The sequence below is a fragment of the Microtus pennsylvanicus genome, chromosome 1, assembly GCF_037038515.1.
Source record: "Microtus pennsylvanicus isolate mMicPen1 chromosome 1, mMicPen1.hap1, whole genome shotgun sequence".
NCBI classification, from domain to species: Eukaryota; Metazoa; Chordata; class Mammalia; order Rodentia; family Cricetidae; genus Microtus; species Microtus pennsylvanicus.
In genome coordinates this window covers 3,343,287-3,355,414 of record NC_134579.1, presented here as the reverse complement: position 1 = coordinate 3,355,414, position 12,128 = coordinate 3,343,287, and the positions used below count along the sequence as shown (strand labels likewise).

At 41.2% G+C, this 12,128-nt stretch overlaps 1 protein-coding gene across 3 annotated transcripts in view; it reads left to right on the top strand.

Moving 5' to 3' along the window:
- Positions 1-12,128, top strand: part of Arl13b (ARF like GTPase 13B) — a 60,722-nt gene that overhangs the window by 6,328 nt on the left and 42,266 nt on the right. For 2 of the 3 annotated variants that reach the window (XM_075950842.1, XM_075951018.1), the window contains exon 2: positions 7,407-7,477. In XM_075950842.1, the coding sequence (XP_075806957.1) occupies positions 7,407-7,477 (71 nt within the window). The remainder of the gene's footprint in view (positions 1-7,406; positions 7,478-12,128) is intronic. The other variant, XM_075950932.1, reaches the window with a different exon arrangement.

Here is a 12,128-nt window from a genome sequence, read left to right as displayed (position 1 = left end):
AGAAAAAAAAACAAATTTCCACCTTCTCCCAGCCTCCCATTTCCCTCCCCCTCCTCCCATTCTTCTCCCCCTCCTCCCACCCCTCTCCCCTTCCCCCCACTTTTCTCCCCCTCCCTCTCCAGTCCAAAGAGCAGTCAGGGTTCCCTGCCCTGTGGTAAGTCCTAGGTCCTCCCCACTCCGTCCATATCTAGGAAGGTGAACATCCAAACTGGCTAGGCTTAAGTATTATCTTTCTAAGTTGACAGATCAATTTATTCTTTTATAATTTCACACATATACAATATATCTTAATCGAATCCTCTTCCAACTCAATCCAGTCATTCCCACAACATGTGTTCCTTCCATCTTCCTCCTCTTCCTCCTCTTCCCTGTTTCCTCCTCCTCTTCCTCTTTTTCTTCCTCTTCTCTGTTTCCTCCTCCTCCTTCTGTTCTTCTCCTACCAAGTCCAGTCAGTGCTGTCTGCACGAGTGTGGACAGCATACCAGTGGCTGGAAAATGCCTCTACCTCACTCCGCGGCTGTCAGTTGCTGATAGCTCCTCAGCCAGGGACTGAACCTCGTGAGACCTACCACCACTCCCTGCCTCCCACCTCCCCATCCATGTTCGGATTATTGACTGCCTTGATCTCATGGGTTAGCTTACGTGAGTTTGTGAGAGCAGTGCCCATGCCGTACCTAGAAGACAATATTTCCCAGTGATTTTCCTCATCTTCTCACTCTTGCAATCTTTCTGGTCACTCTTCCAATATCCCTGAGCTCTGTGGGGCTTCATATACCTATGGTTAGGCTTTGACCAGTATGAGACTACATTAACTATTGCTCCCTACCATGAGGTTCACTGACCAAAGTCCACGGAATGTAGGTAGTTTTTGTTTTTAGTTTTTAAGTTGAATACTTTCCTATGTGTTTTTCTTTTTCATTTTTATCAGTTTTAATTTTGCATGTGTGTGTGAGTCTGTGTGGAAGCCTGTGTGTGTATGTGTGAGTGCTACTATCTGAGGCCAGAGACATTGATATCCCTTGAGCTCAAGTTATAGGTGGTTACAAGTGGGTGTTGGGACTCAAACCTGGGTCCTCTAGAAGAATACTATGTGCTCTTCAGTAATGAGCTATCTCTTCAGCCCCTGTGGTATGTGTGTGTGTGTGTGTGTGTGTGTGTGTGTGTGTGTGTGTGTGTGTGTGTGTGTGTGTTTGTGTATGTGCTTGTGTGTTAGATAAAAAAGAACCCTGAACTTGGCTTGTGCTTTTTTAATCCTAGCACTCAGGAGGCAGAAGCAGAGGAATCTCTGAGTTTGAGGCCAGCCTGCTTTACAAAGCAAGTTCCAGGACAGCCAAATATACAGAGAAACCTTGTCTAGCAAAACCAAAGAAAAAAAAAAGGAACCCTGAAATAAAATGTCTCCATTTACTCAAATATTAGCACCTAGACTACAGAAGTCTTCACCTTAAGCAAATAACTGAACAAATATATAATCAGAACTTTGGTATCTCAATCAATTCATTTCCTAATTCTTAAGAAATTACTTTAATTTTAAAATATTTTGTTCAGGGCTGGAGAGATGGCTCAGTGGTTAAGAGCACTGCCTGCTCTTCCAAAGGTCCTGAGTTCAATTCTCAGCAACCACATGGTGGCTCACAACCACCTGTAATGAGATCTGGTGCCCTCTTCTGGCCTGTATACTTAATAAATAAATAAATCTTTAAAAAAAATAAAAATCAAATAAAATATTTTGTTCATTATTACCTTTAATCTATGAGCATGTATACTTTTTTCAGAAATTTTCAGCCTATTGGACAGGAGATAAACAATTTGGCTTACATTGATGGAAGGATTTATGTGAATTAAATTTAATAATAGTTCTTCTTTAACCTTATTTGTATTAGCTTCACTTGGTGTCTCCTCGGTATGAGGGAAACCAGGAAGGAAGAAGCTGAAAGTTAATGGTCCGCCACCGTTGGCACTGGTGCTCCACAGAGATGAGGACGAGTTCCAGCCGAGGAGACTGATTTGTTCTTTGAGGTGACCATGTGGTACGGAAGGCGTCTTGGTCATTGTCTGCTGGGGACGGCAAGGAAGAATTCATCAAGCTTGAACTTGATTCTGTATTGATTCTGTATTTCTTTTTTTTTTTTAAGCAGAAAGTGCTTATATTTTTTTCTTTTTAAATGAACAGAGTTTTTTGCCTTCTAGGGAGCAGGGTGTGGGTTGAGACAGTCTCATTATCTAGCTTTCAGTGGCCTGGAACTTGCTATTTGCCTGGTCTCAAACTAAGAGATTCACCTTCCTCTGCCGTCCAGCCAGAGTTGGGCATGATCAACTTGTTACCTTTGCTGTAGCTGCAGGAACTAAGTTATGAGTGTCCTGGACAAAGGGGTGGAAAAATTATTCCCGACTTTATTTGTGAAAAGGAGCCCTTGTCCCTGGATGCCTGATTGTTTGCTTTTATGAAAGTAGGTGGATATTAGGATAAAAATGGTTCAAGTTATTCCAAACACAGTAGTGTCTGTATTGGTTAAACTTCCCTTGGAAACCACTGGGGCTAATTTCTTATTAGTACTGAAGCCTTGAGTATCTTGCACCTCCCTTGCTCAAGGCATAGTGTGGAGATAAATGATAGACATGCCTTTGAACTATGAAGACATGCTATTTACATCAAAGTCTTGGTTATTGCAGGGCTGGGAGAGTGGGGACTATCAGTTGTGAGGCACTTTATTTGAGATGGTGAACACCAAGATAGATTTTTCTTTCTTTTATTGAGATAAAGTTCTCACAGGTACCTTAGGCTGACCGCAGTGGAATCCTCCTGCCTCCGTCTCTCTTAATGCTGGATTGCAGGTGGCCCACTGAAAGAGATACTTTTATTTTACGAAATTTCACAGCATTCGATACTGTTCCTCTCTTAATCCCTCTAGAAACCATTCACGTAAATGACATCTTTTCCAGCCCCCATTTCCAGGTTGACAATGTTCTCATCTTCCCCTGGACTGTGTCTTGTGCATTTCCTGGGCTCTTTCAAGTGTTGTGATGGATTAAACTGTTACTTAGATGACACAAATACCTGGTCAAGATCTTTCTGGTTCAGACTTGAGTCATGAGAGCAAGCATCTTGTCAACATGCGCCCAGGGAACTACTTAACCCTCTCTCGGAATCTGAGCCCAGTTGTGGGTTCCCTTGCTTGCACTTTGGGTTGTCATGAGAATGGCTTCAGATTAAGCATTTCCTGTGTGTTATGGTCAGGTGCACACTGTTCACATTGTCTAATTTAATTTTTATCTCCCCCTCCCACATGGGTATTGTCAACATTATATTTTACTGATGAAATTATGACCGGTAATGTGTCTAGCGTCATACAGTTTAGAAATTGCAGCATGAGGACTTGAATGCAGGACTCCATAACAGGTTGGCGCCTATTTTTCTGAGTGCCTTGAGCCTTCTTTTGTTGCTTATTAATAGTGTAAATGTACCTAGATCTTATAGTAGCATAGAGCCCCAAAGCGTGCGTGTACACACACACACACACACACACACACACACACACACACACACACACATTCCCTACATCTCATTTGGAAAATGTTAATACTGAGACTGATACAAAATAATCCTCTATGATTTTCTATTTTTATTCAAGAGCATGCTTGAAAATTTTAAGGTTATATCATATACTTGAAAAGAGGCTTCTATGACTAAATATTTGAGGTAATTAAAGGCACGGTGAATAAGCAAAGTGTTAGTATGAATAAAAATAACAGCAGAAAATAACTGCAATGTTTAATGTTTAATAATTTATAATTTCAGAACAAAGTGGGTTAAAGAGTTAATATCTATGTAAAACACAAAGTCTATACAACCTTTTAAAATAATAGAGATGCATAACCTTTGCACATGAAAAGATACACGTTACTGTAGCTTTTAAAACTATGGTCAGTTGTCACCGGGGACAGTTTGGCTGTGGTGCTACATGACAACATAAGATTGCTTTCCAACAGGAAAGGCAGATAGAGTCTACAGAGTCTAGAAAAACATGCGCAGTCAACAAGCTCAGTCATTTTGTCATTTGTTCAGACAAATGCTCAGTAAAAACATCAGGTGTTAAGGTTACAAAACTCGCCAGATATGATTTCTACTCAAAAATTCTCCTCCAGTGACAATGACTAAAACATAAATATTAGCATAATGTGGCACTTATGTGTTCATCTACTTTTTTTGTAATCCTCTGATGCTAATATTAATTATGCTCTTAACATATTCCAAGTAATGTAACTTAAATCACAGATTTTTATGTCCCTGCCAGTTTACTCATTTGACCCTTTATAACTGAAAATATGAAATTTGAGTAATGAAATCAATTGCTCAACAAAAGAGGGGAGAGAGAGAGAGAGAGAGAGAGAGAGAGAGAGAGAGAGAGAGAGAGAGAGAACCAACCAGCCAGACTGAGCAAAGAGACCTTATAGAACACTGTGAATATAGGTGAATATGGTTCAGTAATAGTTCTTGCCCCGCATAAGTAAGGCCCTGAGTTCGAGTCCCAGCATCCCCTCCCACAATTCAGTACTGTTCATACATACGATGGTTAGTTTAATTGTCTGCCTGACATCTCGCCCTGCCCGTGGTGGGTTGGTATCTTGGTTGCACAGATTGAAAACAGTGACATTAGTGAAGCTAGAGTGACTTTTTCATAGCTGTCACCACACGTCTTACAAAACGCCTATAAGAGGACATTATTTATTTTGGCTTATGATTTCAGAGACTTTATACACCATTTCCTGGGCCCAGCCATGTGAGCAGAAATGGCTGAGAGTTTGTGGTGAAGGACAGATTTTTTTACAAACCTAGCAGGAGGAAAAGAAAAACTCAGATGTCTGGTGACATGACTAAGCAGTTAAGTGAACTTGCTGCACTCACAGAGGAGACTAGGGTTCTGGTCCCACACTCGTGCCGCAGCTCCACCTCCAGGGGATCTGGAAACTCTGCTGGCCTCCAAGCGCACCAGGCATGCACATGATACATATGCATGCATTCAGGCAAAAAGACTCATGAAAGATAGATAGATAGATAGATAGATAGATAGATAGATAGATAGATAGATAGATAGATAGATGAAAGAAATATTAAACATACATGCATATTCACACTCAAACACACACTTGCACTCAAACACACACCCCCTCTTTCAAGAAGTGGCCAGGGATAGTATACCCTCAAATACCTGCCCCCAAAACTTGCTTTCTCCAGTAAGGCCCCACCTCCCCAAGTTTCCAGAGCCTCCCTAAATAATTCCACCAGCTAGAGGCTATGTTCAAACCCTGAGCCATGGAAGAGGGGTGTGGATCCCCTCAAGGGGTATATAAAGAATTCCAGTTCTTAGAAGCTGCTGCCTCTTTGGTCCTCATTTGTAAGACAGTCTACGGCTTCTAAAGCAGGCTCTGTCCCTGGCTGTCTTCATGATCCTGCTGCTATTTCCCATTTCTAGTACCCATCTCACATTACTGAAATTGTCTTCCAATCTTCTGGTTTCTTTGCTAGGCATAAACAGCCTATGACCTGTTCCTTGAATGCCTTGACACCTTCACCTCTGTCCTTTCCTTTTCTTTCTTTCTTTTTTTTTTTTTTTTTTTTTTTTTTTTGTGGATTCTGAATACATTTGGGAATTTGAGATAGGGGGAAAGAATAAAAGTACAGATTCAAGAAAGCCATGCCTAGAATTTAAAGAACAACCTTAACTGCCATCTTAATTCTGTTTTTAAACATTCTTTAGGGTCTTTGCCAGTGGGAAATGAATATACGTGTATTACTGTTACAAGTGACGCCTAGGCTCCTCTTGGCGTGCTTGGAGCCGGAGCAGGTGGCTGCAGTTTGGTTGACCTGAGACTTTGAGTATTAAATGTATGTGCGCTGAGTTGCTAGATTCAAAGGCTTACATTTCTAAATCCTGAGAACTAGGGGATTAGGATTTGAGACCCTGCAGGCTGGATCCTAACAGGCCTACGTGCTGAGATTGGGGGTATTGAGCTGAGCAGCAGCTAGTGTAATTCTTAGCTCTGAGCAGCAGGTGGCAGTAGTAGCTGTCAGTGCCTGCTAGTTAGAGCTCTGGAAACCTGTATCCCAGGACTAACACTTCCTACCCAGTGGCCCCACTATGGCTCCTACTGCTGAGACCTGTGGCCTTTATAGTGGTTGGTGTTACAGCTTTTGAGAACTGGTGTCTTCAATTCTTAGGCCTTGCCAGATTCCCACAGCCCCCATCTTCGTCTTTATGACCTCTCTGTCTCCGTAGATCGTCTATCTCTACTGCTCTTGGTACTGTTGTTGCTGCTGGCTGGCATTCCTGCTGGTTTCTCTCTTAAGCTTAGCTTGCTGTACTTTTTGATCAGAGAAAATACCATTTGACAGAAGCTTTTCATTGGGCCGTCCCAACAGACTCAGAGAGTGAGCCGAATAGTCTGATTAGATACCAGGAGCAGGATGTGGCATGGCTGTGGAATACAAATGAAGGGTTTACACCAGCCACAGCACAGCCTTTCACAGACCTTGTAGAAGGAACTGTCACAGTCCCACGTTGCACCAACCACTGGCTTCTTCCAGAGTTACTGAGGAGGTGCCACCTCCACCCCCATGTTTTAGAAAGAATAGCATCGGGGTCATTTAAGTACACAGAAGCGGGTCTAGCCTGGAATGCCTTCTAAGGTCAGCGCAGGTTGTCTGAAGCGTGTGTATGTGATATATATTCTATATGCATATATAAAGAGTTAAAACATTTGTGTTTTCTAGCATTTAGCAATGCTTAATAAGGCTTGGCTTCTGTTCCTTTGCCCTCCAGAGCTCTGTCCTCTGATCTGCCTCATTTAGGTTATACCCTGAAGTCTTAGCATGGCAGCCATGCTATGCTGTACTTCTCCCTGTTTTCCCCAAACGCTTTCACTCCTAGGTCCACAGTGATGATGGGCTGTTCCACCCTTTACACTGTACAAAGATCACGTGGGTCAGGGATGAGCTTTACTAGGGAACTGAAGCATCAGATTAGCAGGACCAGTATATACCATCCCCAGATTTATGAAGTTCCTTGAAGTTAGTAGTAGATGCTGGTTTTGACTTGTTAATTAATTCATTGTGTGACCTTTGACAAATTATTTAACTTTATGGGCTTGTATTTTCTCACCTGTAAAGCTCAACTAGTCTTTTGTTATTAGTTTTACTCTATGCAGTAAATTTTTGCTTAGAGGACAATAGGATCGTGTCTTCATAAATTGTGATTTTGAGTCAGTGTTTTATTCATCAGCGTAGTTCCTAGCATCTAAAAGATTGTATGGTATAAAGTATAGGCTACTTAAATGTTGCATGAAAGGATGAATTTGTTTGTATCGTCCATTGCGTGCTGAGTGATTTTAAATTTTGTTATTTTAAGAAAGGTGACCCTTGTGATGGTGGGCCTTGATAACGCTGGTAAAACGGCCACAGCAAAGGGAATCCAAGGAGGTAAGTAGAAAATATTTGCTTTCTGAACTCTTAATTTTTCCAAGCTGTTTGTTTGTATGAATTCCTTTATTGCATGTTAATTGGACAGAGGTAGTATACTAGTTTGTGTTGTTTATTTACTTATGCTGTGAGTAGGCTCTGGCTTCCTGGTGTCCCTCTACTGCCATATTTCAGATTTGAATAGGTGTAGTCTCCTTGACATGTTCACATCATTGATCAGTGGGAGATAGGAAGTAACCCACGCTAGCAGTTCTCTGCCGTAGCCTCTCAACTGCTGGGATTACACAAATAATGCCATATAGTCTCCTCTCCCATAAACCTTCCCAATTGTGGCCATCCTGAGGAGTGCTAGTAGACTCAATTCCGTTCTCTGTTGGGGTCCACTCGGCTTCTACTTAGCTGCACTGTCTGTTTATCTCTCCATTTCTCCAGGCTGTCAATCCCCTAAGGGCAGTGATACTTTGGTGTCCCAGTGGTTTAAACCATGCTTCTTGAAATAGTAGACAGCCTTCTCCTCCTCTTCTATCTCCTCTTCTTTTCTTCTTTGTTTATTCATGTCAGGGTTCTCTGTGTAGCATTCCTTCCAAGTGCTGGGATTCAACGCATGTGCCACCGCCACTGGGCCAAGCCTTCTTAAAATGCCCATTCCCTGACTCTACTTTTTTACTTATTGCTTGTTCTGTTCTTATTCTCTGATCAACCCCCTTTTGCTAGTTTTTTGTTTGTTTTGTGATACATGCACCTTTTCTTTCACTGTATTGCTGTTGTTTAAATCCAGACCCCAGTATCTCTCATGTCACAATAGCTTCTTCTAGAAGTATCTTCCCTGTCATGAATGTTGCTTTTTTCACTGGGCTGTTCATCTCCCTGACCATCAGAATGATTGTGTTATTGTGCATGAGACTTAGAGGGATCTGAAGTTGTAGTAGTAGGAGCGGCGGGCTGAGTCCCCGCACCCAGCCGCCTGAACCCAGCTTTACCCAAAATAATTACACGGAAACTGTATTCTTTTAAACACTGCCTGACCCATTAGTTTTAGTTTCTTATTGGCTAGCTTTTACATATTGATCTAACCCATTTCTATTAATCTGTGTAGCCCACAAGCTGGCTTACCAGGAATGATCTTAACCTGCGTCTGTCTGGAGTGGGAGAACCATGGCGACTCCTTGACTCAGCTTCTTTTTCCCAGCATTCCATTTTGTTTACTCTGCCTACCTAAGGGTTGGCCTATCAAATGGGTCTAGGCAGTTTCTTTATTAATAAGAAATCACTCCCACATCATGAAGTCACAGTGCTTCAATAAGATTGGAGTTTATTTCCCTCTGGCCATGCAAAACTAGTCTAGGACTAGGATGTCACTCCCTGATGGTAGGGATTCAGGCCTTCTTTCCTATTCACTTTGCCATCCCTACTATTCTCTTTCTTCTACGTAGCCCAAGATAGCTCTGTGCAGCATGCATTTGAGCTGCAAGGAAAAGCTATAGGAGAGAAGAGGCGGCTGTGCTTCCCTCCTTGAGGACCACGAGGCAGAAACTGGTGCCTCACTTTAGCTCATGTGCACTGACAAGAAGCAGTGGTGTTCTGGGCCCCACCACTGCTTCAGTATATTGAGTCAGAATTTCTAGCAAGAGTCAGGGCTGTCTGCTTCCTCCCAAATTTCTTGTTCGGTATCTAACTATTAACTAGAATTAGTCTGTAATCAGTCATCGTGGGAGTAGTTACACTATAAAATTGGGCGTAAGCTACACAATAACCTCTCCCTCTACTTCCAAATAAGTTGTTAAATATTTAATAGACCACCATTTAATCTAGACCCTCCTCTCATGGCTGGTCACTGCCTCTGCGGTTGGGAATCAATGTCTTTTGTAAACACTCATGTACCCAGACTAAAAAAATAGTCCTCGGGATTTTTATCCAATACTGTTTCCTAATAGGAAATTATGTTATTTTGGGTAAAAGTTTAGTTTTTTCTGTGGATTATCCTTGGCTTTGTTTGGTATTAGCATATTTTCACTATATTATAATCGTTTGATATATATAAAATGTGTGTATATATATATATGCATACACACACAAATGCACACACATACATTTTTAACAATAGACCAAGAGCTCTGTAGATTAGTAATCTGATTAATAATAATAATAAATGTGTAATAATTAATAATAATGTAAGAAATACCTAATAAATGCTTATTTATTATATATTTGTATTTTGTCTTAGATTTATTTTGTCTTAACATACACATTACTGTAAGTCTTAAGATTGAGGACCATGTATCTCTGTGTCAATGGATTTACCTGTAAAAGGTCACCAGTAACTGATTACACAGATGCTAACTGATTTACTAGGACTATTACGACCACTTTTTCTGGGCTTGCATGGTTCTCTTGCTTAGATTAGTACCTCTCGTCTCTAGTTGTGTTACTTCTGAGACTTTATTCTTACTCTCCATAGTTTTTTAAGCCTCTCTTGACCATTTCAGTCCTTCCCTTCATCTTAGGATCATCTCTGTCTTTTCACAGAGCATTCACATTTTGTGTCATTCCCATTAATATTTAATCTCTATATTTTAAACAGTTGTTTTATTATTTGTATGGGTGGGTTTTTCCCCCCTAAATGTCTGCTAAATGCCTGGTGCCTACAGAGGCCAGAAGAAAGAATTGGATCTCCTAGAACGGAAGTGAGAAACAGCTGGGAGCTGCCATGTGCATGCTGGAAATGAAACCGTGCTCCTGGAACAGCACTGGTGCTTGTAACCTCTGAGCCATCTCTCCAGCCCTGAGATTTTCGTATTTCTCAATGTTCTTTGGGGATGACAGCCATAACCTATTTGTGTTTGCACCCTGGTCCCTGATAATGTTCTTTCACCAAGTTAGCATTTGCTCTGGTTTAGTTCTCTTGTCCATGCTCCAGCACAGCCAGTGTGCTTCCCTTGTTCATTTCCTGGCAGTGGCTTTCAGTTCATACTCAAAGACAACAATCTTTTCTGGCTGTGATCGACCTCATCGTTATTTTTTTTCTTAGAGTGCTAATTCTCCAGCCTACACCTCCCAAATGCTGAGTTTATAGTCAAACACCACACTGCCTTATTTATTTAGTGGATCTAACTCAGGCTGCCAGGCAGGCACTCTCTAAATGGAGCTACCTCCCCAGCATTTAGCTCTCCATTTGGGCTCCTGTGTGATCCTGCTTCTGAAAAGGCAGGCTCCTTTTAGTAGGTCTAGCCTTGCCCTTTTGCCTTGTTAGTAATGGAGAAATTAGCAGCAGAAACGTGACTTATAATGGCTCTGCGAAGTGTGCTGGGCAATGCAGAAGCTGCTCTTGGATATTTCCTGAGAGGGAGTGTGGCACTCTGCAAGCCTGTTTCTCGGCTGTAATTAATCCTAGAACACTCCACGCAGATTTATCACAGTGAATGTTTTATTCAATGACAACCAGTGTCATTTAATAGAAATTTCTGAATGATGGCAATATTTTATATAGAGTCCATATAGTAGTGTGGGCCACTAACCATGTTTTGTTCCCAAGAACTGGAGATATAGCTGGTACAACCAAGGAACTGAGTTTTAATCCATTTACTATCACATAAAAAATTAAAAGTCTTTCATGGCATCTTTCTCCACTTGAACCATACAGCTCTAAACAAAGCCCTGTGGAGAAAGATTTATGGCATATTCTAGTAATAAGGAGAGATGGAAGAGGCACATGTGACGTTAAAGTTTTCTCTTCACCACTGAATCTATAGTCTATTAATATTTAATAAGCTTTCTCTTCAATCTTTTGTTTTAATTCTCTTAGCTCTCTGAGAAATGGCCAATCGCTCATTTTCAGTGAGTAGAGCACTACTTTAATCACGGAACTGCGTAACTGATATGCCGAGGGCCTTCAGCAGCTTTCAGGACCCTGTGAGGTCTGGCTTCCACCTGTATTCATGGAAGATTTGCCAGGCATCGTAGGGCATCCTTGTCATACAGACATGGGGAAACTGAGGCAGGAGATCACCAGAGAAAACCTGTTGAGAATTTGCTTCATTGCCAATGTTTAGTCCCTTGCTCTTGTTTGATTTCTCACTCTTAGGGTCCCCTTGCTCCCCAGCCTTAGCCTAGACCTATCTCCTGGAATGATTCTTCTATGTCTCTTAGGGGTCTTTTTAAACCTCATGGTCATTGCTCCCCTTCGCAGGTGTGGCAATGTGCCCCCTTTGCTTGGTGTTGTCAATAAAATCTCTCTTCTCACCCCAGACCCACCAATTATAAATTTATTGGAACATATAAGAAAAATGTTCCTATAGAAGGTCTGAATTTGAGCTCTCTTTTCAGTATGCCCTTAAAAATCTCTTCATTCCAATTGTAGATTTTTCTGATTTAGAAAGAATTGCCTTATTCTTTTCAGCTTCCTCCATTTTTGATTATTTTTATTTCTTTTCTTTTAAAGCATTCTTGACTTTGCTTATTTTTCCATAGAATTTGTAATAGAACCCTTGAGTGACTGATGTGGTATTGAAAGGTTAAAATTGATTGGAGCATAAATAACCTTAACACAATACCACATTCACTCTTTCAACATACAATTATTAAGGACCCATTTCATGTTAATTGTTAAGATTATAGTAATTAGGTAAAACGATGAAACAACCAGGTGGGGGTG